Consider the following 16,528-nt stretch of genomic DNA (forward strand, 5'->3'; position numbering starts at 1 on the left):
CAAAGACTATTCATGCCAGCGATGGTAAAGAAGTAGCTGACGCATAAACTTGACACAAAGCTTTCTGAAACGGCGAGGCTGAAACGTGTGATTTTTGATTTTTTTTATAAGATCTAACTGGTCTTGTTAACTCTCTTTTTGTTCCAGCGGCGCCATTTTTTATTTTTTTTTCTTCTCCTCTCTCGGCGGTTTGAGAAATTGGCTGCCAAAATGTTTTCACAAAGTATGCATTAGCTAAGAATCTTCAGTTTTCAGAGACCTAATCCTTTGAGCTAACAATGTGACATTTGTGCCGACATTCCTGTGAAATATTGACCATCTCACTTTTTATTTGTGTACTTTTGGTAACTAGGGCCGTTTTTTCCACACGGATATATAGGCCTTTTGATTGTGCGCCTGCACCCGTGGGCAAGCAAAGGGGGGGCCCCGCTCGAGGAGAGACTGGACGGTTGTTTCACCTAAAAAAGTTCAGCCCCGTGTGTGTGTGTGTGCGTGCCGCTCCTCGTACCTCCAATCATGCTCGTACAAAGAGCCGTGTGTTGAGCAGTGATGTGATGTGTGAATATGTTTAGGTAGGGGCTGCCAACTGTGCCTGGGTGTGTGTGTGTGTGTGTGTGTTAGGGAGGAGGAGGAGGAGGAGGAGGAGGCTGGGTGGGTGATGGTTGGAGGGAGAGAGATGAGTTTGAGGAGAGGATTGTGACTTGAGGCTTATTTGGACTCGATCCCAGACAGAGGGGTCCAGTTTGTGGCGCCAGGGAGCATCCCCTCCCTCTGGTGGTGCCCTGTTTACGTGATTGTGTTGCAGTGTGTCGCTTCTAGACCCTGCAGATTATTATGATTTCTTTTTTTTACGTTTTAGCTGCTATTTCAGACACGCTGGGAACTTCTCTGCAATGTTTTAGTCTTCGGTTTGTACGCTATCAGCTAAACCTGATGTGTGGAAAGTGATTTAGTAAAAGTCGGTTCAGGTTTGCTAATAGGATTCGATGGGCGTTTCTATTACGTTCGCGAAAAAGAATGAAAACAAGCTCAAGATGTCACAGAAATACAAATCCATATTGTCGGGTTGTTATGGCAACGCGTTAAACATGATGATCAGCGGTGAAGATAACGGGAAAATCCCCCAAGTCATACACTTTTAGAATATGAGCAAGTAGCTTCAACAGTGTGGATTTAAAACCACAGCAGAGCAGCTTCTCAAAGTTCACCACAACAACTAAAGGTTTATATCGACGCTGACACGTACCGAAAGTGGTTTAGGTATGAAACTGAGGGTGCATCCGAATAGTCAGTCCATACTAACGTCGGTTAGAACGTACTACTCAACCGTAAATTTAGTACGTTATTTATGTATGCGAGCGAGTAGTAGGCTAAAATTCAGACGTACTGGGCAGCCATCTTGCCTGTCCTTAGACCCCGGATGTTTACATGTGACGCCGACACATATGACGCACACCGGCGGGTGCCGCGAAATTTTAAAGCCGCCTCGGAGAAGTATTTTCGAAACAACCAGCATTTTAAACTCAACATTTATCCTAATATACTGACATTTATAAACTAAACGGTTGTCGTAGCTGTAGCTGTCACAACGGTCTCAGCCATTTTGTCTGATTTGATTTTCCCGGCGGCTCGTCTTCTTCTACGCTTAGCGGGCTCCCGCTGAATTGTGGGATAGCGTAGTGAGCTACCGTTGTATACTGTGGAGGTCGTAGGCCGTCCGGGTATTTTTCGCCTACTAGTCGATGTCTGCTAAGAATTCGGACGTACTACTACTGTGGCGTACTGCGTCTCGCCTACTGAACAGTACGTTAGTATGGGTATTCGGATGCACCCTGTGTCGTCAAAGAAGCTGCTATAATTATTTTTTATCCTTACATCTTTCGTGTATCTGGTGTAAAAAGGCTCAGCTGGGCAGAAACGAGTGCATAAAAGATGACAAATTAAAAAGTAAAGAAACCGCATTGATGTGGGAGCTTATGGGCTTTTCACTGTAAAGTCTAAATGTCTGTCGCCGAGCGCTGGACCGAATTAAACTGGGATGTTTAACGAGACTGTAAAAAAAAAAAAAATTTAGCAAAACATCGGGTATGTGTGCCCCCCGTCCCGTCCCATGTATGACACGCAAGGAACGTGTTCACGCACACAGAGTCGGTGAGCACAAGACGGTGGGGAAAACTAAACAGGCTGTCGGTGCTGGGATGTAATGAAAGGATCCCTGTGTGTCCCCCCCCCCCCAAATCCAAATCCAAATTCCGACAGCCACATTTTTAAAACAAAACATTATTGCAGCTGCGACTTTGCATTCGTCCTCCCGTGACCCTCCTCCTTTTTAATTGGATGTTAAGCTCACTTTTGACAAAGTCGACAGCTTTATGTTTAATCAAACGTCGTGTTTAGGTTTGACGGAGTTTAAAAAAGAAAAAAAAAAGAGTTTATATCCACGTCCATTGTATTTGACGACATTAGATGTCGGTTGTCTTCTGTAGCGTTTTCTGGACGCAGCATAAATGCACATCTCTCGTGTCTGTTTTAAAGAGTTGTCAGCTTGACACTTTGCCTGCTGAGTCGCTTGTAGTCCAGCGAAGCTTGTAGTTCAACAGCATAGCAACAATGGCGACGGGAGGGAAGAGACGCTAGAAGCCATCCGCGAAGTTGTCTCAACTCTCAAGAGCATCACGGAATTAAAACCAGAACAAGAGGCGCTTGTCTTGTCAGTTTTATAAATGGCGAGGACGTCGTAGCTCTCCTTTCAACTGGCTTTGGGAAAAGTTTGATTTATTTAACTGGTAAGCGTAAGAGCCTGAACTCCGGCGCACAATATATTACCAAACGTTGCTGATTGGTTAAGGGAACTCCAATGACGTCAGACTAACGTGCCAGACCGAAATCAAATTTTGGGCGGAAGTACGTAGGATGGTAACGACCAGGCTACTGCAGGACTCCATTGTTTTCATTTTCTTATCACCTTTGTGTGGACGCAGAGCTGAAATAATGCTGAAAAGTCGTCCATTGATGTGTCCGTGGCTGTCGTCAGCCGTCTCCAACCTGCAAAGCGAAACTTAAAGAATGCATTTTTTTTTTTTTTTTTAGAAGGACTCATCGCTCAGAGAAAGATTTAGCACTTAACTATCAATCAAGACAGGGAGTGCCAGGATAAGGGTCTATAAAGTGAGCAGTGCTCTGAGCTAAGTGTTGCAATGAGGAGGGTTTAACAGCCACGGTGCATTTGATTTGGTGAGGGGCTAAAGGTTTCCCCATCCCAGATGAGCAGTTGTTAATGACTGATTTAAAAAAAGTTAAATAGCTACTAAACTAGTTTCACTTCCTCAATTAATTACCTCATCAGCATTTACGTATCGCTCAGGTTTTTATTCTAAAATAACCTGAGATGTTTTTGTGTTTTGTGTGAAAGACGAGAGCAGCTTCCTGTGTCACTCCGTCTTTAACGTGTACGCTGTTGTCTCTTCACAGGAGCCCCGCTGAAAGTGTGTCCGCAGGGTTTCTCCTGCTGCACGGTGGAGATGGAGGAGAAGCTGAGCCAGCAGAGCCACACGGAGATCAAAGCTCCCGTCTCGAGGCTCAGCACCAACCTACAATCCACCTTCAAACAGAAGCACGGTCACTTTGACAGTAAGCAAACACACTTAACACTAATAACAAATACAGACGCACCAGACACTTTTCCAGGCAACGTAGCGCTGCTGGTCACAGCTTCCCAATCGCAGCACTTGTGTTGCACATTTTTTTTTTGACGGACGCTTCCACCTGCCAGTGCACTGCTAGAAGCGGAGACAGTCAGTCTGCACCCGTTGGCCTGTCCACCTGTCTCTCAGCGTCTTAGCCTGCCTCATCATCCCCCCCTGAGCAGCTTGGTTCCCCCATACCCAGCTTCCCTGCTCTCCAGAGAGAAGAGAGACGTGCATGCTTCCAGACGGACCACACACATCTTCAGATTTAGTCTTTTCTCTGTACTTCCTGTTCCTCTGTGTGTGTGTGTGTGTGTGTGAGCACATGTGTGTATGCCTGTAAATATTGGGATCGGGTTTCTCCTGCTGAGGGGCTGGGGCGCATGGGAACATGCAACGGTGCTGACTCACAGAGGAAGCGGGACAGCTCTGAATATCCTCAGCCACCCGACTACGCCACCTCTGTAGCTCCGAGACAAAGCCGAAGACGAGGGCTAAAACTGAAAGAAAGACCGGCTGAATGTTTTGGATTTCCGCTTGTTGTGTGGATATCTCGTGTGCGCATGCATGTCTGTGCAGGTCAGAGACCTTCAGATCTTATGTGTCTGTGAAAGGCAGCGAGGGATAGTCGGTAATGGGGAGCGTGTGTATTGCAGCCAGATGTGAGGAGGAATGTGACGTGTCGGAATGCAGCGGCTGCTGGAGTCGTCCCGCCCCTCTTTTTCTCTTTTCTTACTGCCCTTTGTCTCCATCTCATGCCTCAACTCTCCAAAAAAATAAAAAATAAAATAAAATAACCCTCTTGGTCCACCTCAGACCCTTTCTTCTTTCTCCTTTCCATCTCTACGTCTTCTACACGCGTACGTCTCATTGTTGATCAAGCTCCACTACGTGCGTGTTTTCTGTTTCAGGTCTGTCTGTCCGCCACGTTCGCGCTTCTTTAACTACTTCTTATCTCGTGATTCGCGCCAGCGTTTTTTAGGGTCGTTTTCATTACTCAGTAACCCGTCCGGTCCATAAAATATCAGCAAATGGTGTCAGAATGCCTGTTACAAGTTTACAAGTCGTGGACGTTTATTTTCTACCTGCTGGCGACGGTTTCACAATCCGAAAATGTTTTCTGTCGACAAAGTTAGGAAAACAAAACAAAAAAAAATAAAATTGACATTTACGAAGAAAGTGAAGTGAAAGTAAGCGGTTTAGATTTGCCTGTAAGACTGTTTCACATCAGAGAACAGTGGTTTCTGTCTTTCATTTTGAGGAACGTGTAACTGTTTCGTCCAGACCACACTACACAGAAGGAAACTCCATTTGTAGCGCACCTGACTGTCAAACTCGCCAGATGTAGACAGACGGTCTGGACAAGCGTGTCAATGGGTGCATTCATTCAGTCATTCAGTCATTCAGCCACGCTCTTCTGAATCTGTTTTAAAAGAAGATTTGAATTGTGTAATGAAGCAAATCGGCTTGATTTTGTTTTTTTATGACACATTTACTGGCACTGCCATCATCAGTCATAGGTGACTTGTCTCAGCTTTTTACTCTGGCAGCAGCATGTGACACTGTCTTGACCAGTCTTCGATCTGACACTTGTCTCGCAGATTGTCTCCGATTTGGCTAAGGTTACCGTTAACCTGGCTCGCCTTCCCAGGTACAAAAGTTCCTCCCGGCACTATTTTACACCGCAGCCCCTGCATCCTGGGCTTAGAGCTGCCTGAGACGATTGTGATTGGTTTAAAAAAAAAAAAAATGCAATTTATCCCCTGTAACAAAAATGATAATGAGTGCAGCCACTTCGTTCTCCAGTCCTGACACTCGTCTCTAAGCACAACAAGTGAAACTCATCCCCGCACTTCATTACCCTTCCTCCCCCCTCCCCCTCCCTCATCACTGTAGGCAGGTCGCTCCGAATTGTTAGATGTTGGATCTCTTTACAAAGGCCTGCTGTGCTCTCTTCCACCTGCGCCATTAGACCGTCTCTCTCTCTCTCTCTCTCACTGGATACGGTGACAGGCTCAGGTTGCCGTCCTTGTATTTCCTGTCGCCCCGAAGGAGGCGCTTCCAGTCGGCAAAAACCAGCACCAGGGGAGGCTCTCGTCGTTCTGTTTTGCTGCCGCGGACGTCGTGACGTGGGCCGACCTCTCGCAAACGAGTGGGACGCGAATGTGCGTAAACACAGCTGCGGCTGCACACGAAGACGAATGCGGCGACGGCATGAACTCGCACACCAACAAACTCAGGAAGTGGTGTATGTGATTAGGCAGGCCCTCGTCATGCGCCCTGGAGCGAGGAGTCATGGCCAATTAAGACCGGAGCCAGAAATAGTTTCTCCCCCCTCACTGTGTCTCATCACTGTCTGTTTGTCCTGGCCTCAGCCCGTCTGTCCTGCTGCAGTGACCCCGTCCAGCAGAGCAAGGCTATGTCTGGGATTTAAGCACTTGGATTAAGGCCCCTTGACTCCAGACACACACACACACACACACACACACACATATACACACAACAGGAGACATCCATCTGAGGCACTGAGGTCCAACAGCAGGAGGGACAGAATCCCTTCCCATAAGAAAAGGGAGAAGCTCAGGGACTAATTGGCACAAATAGGATGCAATTACTGCCTGGACTGGGATTGGGAGGAGCAGAGTTTATAGGGACACTGGTGGAGGGAGGGGGGAGAAAAGGGGAAAGGGGGAAGGTTCTCGGAGAAGGAAGTGGGAGGGAGGAGTGGGAGGAGATCGGTCAGCTCCTCTGTTCTTCTGATGGATTGGGTTTAAGATCATTGCTCATAATTTAGGGCTTTCTCTGCAACATGTGGAAATGGCGACAGGGCTTGGGGGGGGGGTGTGCGGGGAGAGGAGAAGACAGTTGAGTTGCGGGAGTTGTCCTTTTTCCCCTTTACATTTCGCTACGGCGCACACACTCTCTCCTCTATAACCTTTCACCCAGATTCTCTCAGACCATTGGCTGAGTGACAGGCACATTTTTAATGGAAAAAATATCCTGAGGGAGCGTTCAGCTCCTCGGCCCGCTGGCAGACGGCTGCGTGTCATAAACTGTTTTTTAATGACAATGCAAGATGCCTATGTAATGCTGCTCATAATTCAGACCCTCAGCTCTGGCCAGAGTCTCCGTATCGCCCTCCCTTCGCCGCCACGGCTCGGCTCATGCACCCTCCAGGCCGTGGGTTCGTCCAAACTCATTACGGGGCTTATCTGTTTAGCATAGCATAAGCATTAGCGGTTTAATAAAGTGTGGAAAAGGAAATATAGAAGTTTAGGGGCTGCCCTCGTGCTTCGTACCTCTTCTTCCTCCTCCTCCTCCGTCTCCTTTCACTGACTTTCAACTTGTGGCTACTACGGCATTCCAGGGTTGGCTTGAGGGGGTCGGGGGGCATTTTGTTTTAATCTCCGTCAATGGAGCGTGGAACTTGGTGCCCTCTCCCCACGGCTGTGTGTGTGTGTGAGCGCGTTTGTGTCGGAGGGAAGGGAGGGCACCGACGGTGGGGAGGAGGTAAATGGAGGGAGGGGGCTGCAGTGTTTCCGGTATCCTTGGCGACACAGTGGGGATTTGGAGTTAAAAAAAAAAAAAAAAAAAGCCCTCAACTTAACCCGCCCCAAGCCGCCCCCTCACCCCTCCCCTATCTCATTTTTTCTTTTTAGTGTGTCAGTCTGAAGTGGAAGTGACAGCACTACTTGGGGTTTGTGTGTGTGTGTGTGTGTGTGTGTGTGCGCGCGATGGTGGCAGGGAGTGTTTAGTGAGGAGCATGGGAACTTTACATTTCAAAGCCACACAGTGGGCACCCGGAGAAACTGCAGCGGGGCAGAAGTTTTGTGCACAAGGGGAGAAAGGATAGAAGAAGTGAAAGAGGCTGAGTGTGTGCCCTGCATGTGAGACTGAAGGTGAAACATTTTTCAGAGACTCTGAGGAATTCTCATTTTGTTCAGATTAAGAAAGTTTTTTTTTTTTTTTTTTGAGGAGGTGGGGTGGGGGGGGTGTCCATGGGAGAAGAGGCTTGGATTATTGGGGGTGGGGGAGCGGCGGTGATGGACATTCCTCAGGATGAAGTAGGTCATTGTTCCCTGTCTCTAGTGAAGAGAGCTCTCTGAAGGAACTGATGAAGTGAAAGCAGTGGAGGGAGGGAGGGAGGGAGGGAGATGCAGGGCTGGATGGGGGGTACAGGTCCATATATGGGAGGGGTAGGAAAGGAGGGAGGGGGGTCGCCGCATTATTCAGTAATCCTATTGAAAATGCCTCTGAAGGACAGTCCAAGAGAAGCTGGCAGAAAGGAAAGCGAATGGAATGTGACAACAGAAAAATGCCATTGATGGTGGTCAGCTCGGAGCAGATTGATGTGGAGAGACGTCCCCGCTGAATGGCAAGTCCACAGAGGACGGAGGAGCAGCAGCAGCAGCAGCAGCAGCTCCGCTCGTTGGGCATGACAGAGATGCTCCACCTTTCACCCCCCCTCCTCTTCCTCGCCTCGCTCCTCTCATCTCCTCATTGCCAACTGCCCTGTAACGCATTCCTTGGCCTTTCATTCAGGGTTTTGTGCTTTAAGCTGTTTTCTGTTAAGGCACTCAAAATGTCAGGACATGGGCGCAGGTGAAGTGGAATAACGTCGGTCTGATCTTAAAGGGTGGCAGCGGCTCAGGCAGAAGGAAAACGTGTACCAGGATCTTAGCATCTACTACAATACTGGCTTGTGGCAGTCGTACTGTACTGTTTGATGTCTAATGTTAAAGATATCGGGCTAAAGATTGATCAGAGCAAGTTTAATTTCCTTTGTGACAACTTTAAAAGTGAATCACTCCCTGGAGACACGCTGAAATGTTTGTTTGGTTTCTTTGGTAACGTCCAGATTTAGTCATCCCACTTAACCTCCTCGTCTTCTCTCTCTCTCTCTTTTTTTTCTCCGCAGACTTTTTCCGGGAGCTTTTGAAAAACGCGGAGGTCTCGCTGCACAACATGTTCGTGCGAACGTACGGCGTGATGTACGTGCAGAACGCCGAGCTGTTCAAGAACTTCTTCGAGGACCTGACCAAGTACTACAATTCTGGCGGCGCCGCCGTCAACCTGGACTCCATGCTGTCGGACTTCTGGGCCGACCTCCTGGAGAGGATGTTCCGGCTGGTCAACGTGCAGTACGAGTTCAGCGACGCCTACATGGAGTGCGTCAGCCGGCACACGGAGCAGCTCATGCCCTTCGGCGACGTGCCTCGCAAACTGCGCATCCAGCTGACGCGGGCCTTCGTCGCTGCACGTACCTTCGTGCGTGGCCTCGCGCTCATGCCCGAAGTGGTCAATAAAGTCTCTACGGTAAGCGAGAGTAACCAAAAAAGGTTATACTGAAAACCCTCGAGTCCAGTCCGTCCCTCTCCTCTGTGTCTCTGACTTCATATCTTGAAGTCTGGAAAAAAAAAAAATGTCTGTGGTTCTTTGCACTGCCTCTGATAACATAAACCATTATGACTCTGCTGGTATGACATGTTTTTCCACTGTACTGAGTGATTCATTGATGATTAGATTATACTGTTTCGCAGAGTTGGCTAATAACGTCTCCATGATGGTGCTGGACCAGTGTTTTTTTTTGCTGCGGTGCAATAAAAACAGTCTGCTAACTGACCCCTGCCTTCTCTAGGTCAGCGCGTCTCCCAGCTGTGTGCGAGCAGCCATGAAGATGTTGTACTGTCCCTACTGCTCCGGCCAAGTGGCCCTGAAGCCGTGCCAGAATTACTGTCTGAATGTGATGCGTGGGTGTTTGGCGAACCAGGCGGACTTGGACACAGAGTGGAACAATTTCCTCGGTAAGCGGGCGAAACGCCTTCTTCTGCAGCCGCTGTTAAACTGACCCGATCAGGATCACATCCTCTCACAACGACGATCCCCCTTTTAACGTGTTTGATTTTTGCTGCAGAGTATGTTTGCACGAACCCTCCTGTTCCTGTGATTAGACCATTATAGTTTCACCTAATCTAATCTAATCCGCTCTTATCTGAACATGCACCCCCATGTTTACCCTTGTGCATGAGTAACAGTGGTTACAGGACTGGTGACGGAGGAGGGGGTGGAGCTGGGATAATTAAATGTGAGATATATTACACCTGAGTTGGGCCAGAACATGTTTAACAAATGAACAGTGTTTTTTTTGTTAAAAATCTTGTACAAACACGTCCTTCATTCTTTAGCATTTTGTTTAAGTGAAGGCAGAGGAGGGTCTGTACATGTTGTGGCCCTCAGAATGAATGCAGCTCTTGTGTTGTGTAAACACAGACTTAGATCAGTTCAGTGTGTGCTTTATATTCATCCTACATGACCTGACTTCTATATCAGTGTTGCTTCTGTCCCGGGGCTGCTCACGTTGCTGGTGTCTGTGGTTTCTGTTATTTTTTTTTTCCTCCCCTTTGGCCTCCTTGCTGTGCGTCAGCTTCTGCCTCAGTTTAACATCTCAATCTCCTACTCTTGTGCATGTGCTTCCCTCTAGTGGTAGCTTTTTGTGTAACATCACTAACGATTTAGGTTAAGAGTATATATAAATCGTCTCCGCCCCTCTCGCAGCCCCCACACCGCTTCCATCCTTGTTCACAGCCTTGTCACCTCCCGCCTTGACTACTGTAACTCTCTCCTCTTCGTCCTCCCCCACAAATCCCTCCATAAGCTTCAAATGGTCCAGAGTTCAGCTGCTCGCATCATCACCAAAAACCCCTTCGTTTCACCACATTACCCCCCCCCCCCGTACTGCAGCGTCTCCACTGGCTCTCAGTCAAATCCAGGATCTTCTCCACACCTTTCAAGGCCGTACATAACCTTGCCTCCCCTCCTTATCTCTCTGATCTGATCTCCTCCACATTGTCACCCCCTCCCGCTCCCTCAGATCCTCCTCCTCCTCTATCCACCTCTCTGTGCCTGCCCTCAGCCCGCCTCAGTACCATGGAACTCACTCCCACCGGACATCCGAAACATCGACTCTTTCCCTATCTTCAAATCCAGACTCAAAACCCACCTGTTCCAGAAAGCTTACACCCCGTTTTTCTGCTGTCTTGTTTTGTGTCCTTGTGTTTTGTAAAGTGTCCTTGTGTGTCTTGAAAGGTGCTTATAAATGAAATGTATTATTATTATTATTTAAAAAAAAAAAAAAGTAATTCTCTGGCGTTGTCTCCTCATGCTTTTGATTTTTAAAGATGTTATTGTTCTGATTTTCAGATGCCATGTTTAGCCTAGCTGAAAGGCTCGAAGGACCCTTCAATTTTGAGTCTGTCATGGACCCCATCGACGTGAAGATTTCGGAGGCCATCATGATCATGCAGGAGAACAGCATGCAGGTGTCGCAGAAAGTGAGTATGAGAAAGTAGATGGGGAATAAAAAAAAAAAAAAAGTTTCCTTTCCCCTCAGAGTAGTACTTACTCTTGCTCTTGTCCTCAACCAACAGGTTTTCCAAGGATGTGGGATGCCTAAACCGAGCATGGCCTTCCGTTCCGCGCGCTCCGTGAAAGAAACGGGCTTCACCGGCCGCTTCCGTCCTTACAGTCCCGACGCGAGACCCACCACCGCTGCTGGGACTAGTTTAGATCGATTGGTAAGGACCAGGAGAACGCGCAGCGCAAACGGATTCCTCTTCACTTGTTTTGAGTTGCCGTGTGTGACCCGTTCTTTGTGTGCTCTCTGCGTAGACAAGCGACGTGAAGAAGAAGCTGAAACACGCAAAGAAGTTCTGGTCCACGCTGCCAGAGACCGTGTGTGAAGGTGAAAGGATCGCGCCTGGAGACGAGTGCTGGAACGGAACGGCAAAAAGCAGGTAGGACGCACACCGCGTTAACGGGAGCTACGCTTTACGTTGTGCGTCGTTTCGTAAATCCAACAGCTTGACTGATACTTACTCTCACACAGGTACGAGTCGGTTGTCATCGGCAACGGGCTGGCCAATCAGGTGTCGAACCCGGACGTGGACGTGGACATAACGAAACCAGACATTGTGATTCGGAGTCAGATTGCAGTTTTAAAGGAAATGACGAGTTGGCTCAAAGCAGCGCACAGTGGGAATGACATCTCAGTTGAAAACGGTGAGGATGCTAAACAAGTTTTAGGATTTTCACTGAGGCTCGTGGTCGAAAAACACACCTGACCTTCATGTCTTCTTTCACCCCCCCAGATGAAGTCGGCAGCGGAGGAGAGGAGAGCGGCAGCGGTTGCGACTCTCCATCCTGCAACACGGACCCGGACCTCTACTTCTCCACTCCGCCAAACGCTGCCGAGAAGCCCCGAGTTGATCCGGTGCACACGAGCAGTGCGGCTCGGTTCGCCCCACTGGAAAGCATGGCGCTGGCGCTCTGCGGGCTGGCCCTGGCCCTGCTCGCCCCCCACTTGAGATAAAACATGGCTGGGCAGAAAGAGGAAGAGAATGACCCAGGAAAAAACGGAAGCGAAGGGGAAAACTGTCAGAGAGACTTTAAAAAGACTGCCTTCAGGACCTTGGACTGTCCACCATCGGGGGGGGGGGGGGGGGGGGGGGGGGGGGGGAGACTCTTCTTAATATAACAATAACTTCACTATTAACTATTTGTTTTTATGTTTTAAGGACATCAGTGTACAGCAATATAATTTTCTTCCCAAGAAATCCACCTTTCCCTCAGTTAAACCTGTTTTCCGGTGGCTCGTACGGAGCTGCCCTACGGTTCTGCTTGCAGCGTAACAAACATTATATAATTGTCTTATTTTGGCAATTTTATTCTCACGATTCATTTTGTGCCTTCTTCAGTGATTGCCGTCTGACATCTGTATGTTCTGTAGAACATCGAGTGCCTGCATTGGGACAAATCTCCAATCGTTTCTAAGGACGTTCGTTCTTTCCATTATTCAGAGACGAGCTGAACAGTGGAAATGTTGTTACGAATGTTAACGGTTCACAAACAACTGCTTTGCACGCGAACGAGTGTGCACACTGTGAATATTTGTGCATTTATACATTTAGAAAACGAGCAGCCGGTCGGAAAAAATTCTCGCAGCTCGCTTACTGATCTCAGCCAAGGAGCTTTTGTTCAGTCGCCTTTTGGAGCGAAGAATCGGCGGGACGCGGCTCTCGTCTTTTAGAAACACAGCGAGAGGAGAGTTACAGCGCAGGTGTTTTGTGTTTTTGACCTGGAGATGGAATCGTACTTTAGAAGAGCCTACAGGGGCGCTCTGTGAGCCCAAACATGCATATTGTATGTCTGCTATGAGCATTATCTCAACCTAACTTTTCATTTCCTCGTTTAATTTAATTCCTACAGCTAAAGCAGTTCAGTAGTAAGGTCATACCTCAATCGTATTCTCATTATCAATGCAATCTAGTGACGTTGAGTTGAAAGTGTCTGATAGAGTTAGATATGTGGGTGGTATCCCTGCCGTTACCCCTGAAGAAGGCAAAGCTGACAAGTCCTGAATGCCCCTTTTTTTTTTTTTTTTTTTTTGTTGGTACTGTAAGCTCAGTTCGGCACAGAAGACTCTGACTCTACAAAGTCTTACTTGTTTGAAAACGGAAAAAAAAAAAAAGGCGTGTTCAGAGCGTTTCACATTTAACTAGAGAGGAGGAACAAAAGACAGTGTTTTATGATCAAATGAAATCAAGAACAGATTATTTTAATACAGGGTTTTATGTTGAGGAGGTGTTGTAATTTTTTTTTTTTTAGCTGTTTTTGGTATGAAGATGAATATTAGGTACTACAGTGGATTTTACCGCTAGTTTTCGGTGGTGGAAGAGGACGGTGTGCACAGAGAACGGGGGCACTTTCAGTCAGTGTGCACAGTTTTTCAGGCTCTTTTTATTTTATTTTTTTAGTTTCTTTTTATTTTTTTTTTGTGCCCACTTCCCCCCGTCCCACAATACACACTTGTACCTCTTAGATGGCCTGCATCAGTATAAAAGGAGTCATCCTGAACCAGTTGATCTACCTATCCTCGTCTGCACGTTCTCATCATTTCAGCTTGAGGTGGAAATTTGAACTTCCACCGCAAGTTTTCACCAAAATTAGTGCAGAAATATGGTGCCACATTTATTTTGTTTTATTTTTTTTATTTTTTTTTACTTTGGTATATTGTAAGCATCTTCTTAAGGTAAACAAAAGAATGTAGATGATCTATGATCTGTCTGCTCGGCATCCCTGATGGGTGTTTGAGAGTATTCTTACCAGCTGACAAGCACAATGAAAGGTTTTCTCTCTTTTTTAATTTGATAATCGGGTCTGTGAGTTGCATTACCTGGCCATTTCATCTCTAAAGTGATGCTGCCTTGCATAGCTTTTGTACAGTAACTTATGCGTGGGTTTTAATGTCATTGCCAACGTGCAGTTAGAAAGAGGCAGATTATCCAGAATACAGCATCCGGGATGTTTTTTTTTTTTTTTTTTTTTGCACGATTGAGGTGGAAAAATATGAATTTCTCAAAGTAATTTATTTAAAAAAATGAGCAGATTCGGGGGCTTTAAAGAATAATTTGTGAAAATTGTTAAAAAAAAAAAAAATGTCTACAATTTGATGTAGTCAAGACAAATGGTTAACAGTAGACATGACGTTATTTCTTCTGGTTTGGCTTTGAAATTGACAGGTTGATTGTAAGCTCACGTTTTCTTCAGGTTATCAAGTTACGTTCCCAGTGATCCGACTTCAGTGAGGACATCATGTTAAGAATCTGACCCTGAAGGATTTGATGAAACATCTATGCAACCCGTATAATACTGAAGCCTTAACTGAAAATCACGAAGCTGCATTTCAGCAGCTTGATTTGGCATTACTTCTACAAGTGACCTGTTTTAATTCTCCTGTTTTTTTTTTTTTTGTTTTTGTTTTTTTGTGTTCCACCAACATTTCTACAAGGGCTTTTGCATGTGTTCGTGTCATGTCGAAGAGTTGTGTCGAGTGTGAAGAAACCCAAAGTTTCTGAGGGTGGAAATGTTTTGGGTGAAGATGGTAAATGTCTGTGCTTGCAGGCCAGGGCAGCAACACGGTCCAGCTGGCGGCGAGTTGTTCCCACTGCTGGACGTTGTTAGGGCAACTTCACTCTCGTGACTGTTGAAGTTGAGTTGGACAAGTGTCCATCTGCCTTTGGCCCACAAGAACAGAAAGGACTCACTTTCTGTGACGAGAGTGAGCGAGTGACTGAAAAGAAAGAGGAAAAAAAAAAAGTGTAAATACAGAGCAGCCGTTTTTAGATGTCTCTAAAAGAGGCCTTAACAGTACACCAGATTTTTACTTGTCAGAGTATCTCCTAAATGTTATGGAAAAAACAAGATGAGATAGATGTTAAATTGTAAGAGAAAATGTATATTAAACCACATTTCTTAGTCTTGTTGAAATAAAGACTGCCAATATTTAATTGTGTTTCAATGTTTTCTTGTCCATTCTCTTCATATTCATTAATACACAGGATTACATGTTACAAAATCCCAGGCAAAACACATTTAGAGGCCCTGTCCAACTGAGAAACCCTAATAAACCTACAGTCATGTGATATGACGCTTAATCTACAATCTAAATGAACTAAGTAAATGCTGCAGGCTTGTATGGCCCGCTCAGCAGCAGACGCTAACTCAAACCTTGGGAAATATAAGCTAACCAAATGCTGCTGGCTAGCTTAACCTACAGTCTAAATGAACTCAGTAAATGCTGCTGGCTTGTAGGCCCACAGAGCAGCAGAAGATAATTCAAACATTGTGAAATATAAGCTAACCTAACGCTGCTGGCTTGTATGGTCCGCTCAGCAGCTAACCATAGCTACCAAGCAACATGAAGACATCAGGAACCTGGCCTAAACAGATAGACTACATCCACTTTATTTTAACAGTACAGTGTTGCTTGTCAATTTTCTTTGTCTCAATAGTGTAAGAAAAATTAAATGAATAACAGGTCATCATTTAAAAATAAACAGGCTACCAACAAGGACATTACCTTTTAAAGTACATTTCTGGGAAACTTTTCAAATGGTCTAACGGCAAAAAAAGATGAGAATACATGTCTGTAGGTTGGTAATAAGATTCATATGATGAGTTTAGATCTACAGCTGCTCTGTGGTCCTTGTCCACTTGGCTTCTGTACATTTTAAAAGACATGAGGAGAAACTAATAATTGTATATTCTCATATTAGTTAAACTGAATATCTCTAAATGTGTTTTAGACAGATATGAAACAAATAACATTAACTAAAAAATGCTAGTATTCCTTCACGCACGTGCATTTGTGTCGAACAAAAGTCTAAAGTTTAATGGTGGAATTGACAAACCAGATGGATGGATGGATGGATGGATGGATGGATGGATGATAGATAGATAGATAGATAGATAGATAGATAGATAGATAGATAGATAGATAGATAGATAGATAGATAGATGGATGGATGGATGGATGGATGGATGGATGGATGGATGGACGGACGGACGGACGGACGGACGGACGGACGGACGGACGGACGGATGATAGATAGATAGATAGATAGATAGATAGATAGATAGATAGATAGACAGACAGACAGACAGACAGACAGACAGACAGACAGACAGACAGACAGACAGACAGACAGACAGACAGACAGATAGATAGATAGATAGATAGACAGACAGACAGACAGACAGACAGACAGACAGACAGACAGATAGATAGATAGATAGATAGATAGATAGATGGATGGATGGATGGATGGATGGATGGATGGATGGATGGATGGATGGATGGATGGACGGACGGACGGACGGACGGACGGACGGACGGACGGACGGACGGACGGACGGACGGACGGACGGATGATAGATAGATAGATAGATAGATAGATAGATAGATAGATAGATAGATAGACAGATAGATAGATAGATAGACAGAT

At 46.2% G+C, this 16,528-nt stretch overlaps 1 protein-coding gene across 1 annotated transcript in view; it reads left to right on the plus strand.

The window, feature by feature from the left end:
• gpc4 (glypican 4) overlaps positions 1–12,158 on the plus strand; it is a 32,128-nt gene extending 19,970 nt beyond the window's left edge. The window contains exons 2-9 of the mRNA XM_084549445.1: positions 3,472–3,630; positions 8,605–9,002; positions 9,325–9,490; positions 10,887–11,017; positions 11,114–11,260; positions 11,355–11,479; positions 11,572–11,744; positions 11,834–12,158. Coding sequence (XP_084405571.1) covers positions 3,472–3,630; positions 8,605–9,002; positions 9,325–9,490; positions 10,887–11,017; positions 11,114–11,260; positions 11,355–11,479; positions 11,572–11,744; positions 11,834–12,054 — 1,520 coding nt within the window. The 3' untranslated portion in view covers positions 12,055–12,158. The remainder of the gene's footprint in view (positions 1–3,471; positions 3,631–8,604; positions 9,003–9,324; positions 9,491–10,886; positions 11,018–11,113; positions 11,261–11,354; positions 11,480–11,571; positions 11,745–11,833) is intronic.
• Positions 12,159–16,528: the final 4,370 nt, after the last annotated feature.

Source organism: Chelon labrosus, assembly GCF_963514085.1.
Source record: "Chelon labrosus genome assembly, chromosome: 8".
In the NCBI taxonomy this organism is placed as follows: domain Eukaryota; kingdom Metazoa; phylum Chordata; class Actinopteri; order Mugiliformes; family Mugilidae; genus Chelon; species Chelon labrosus.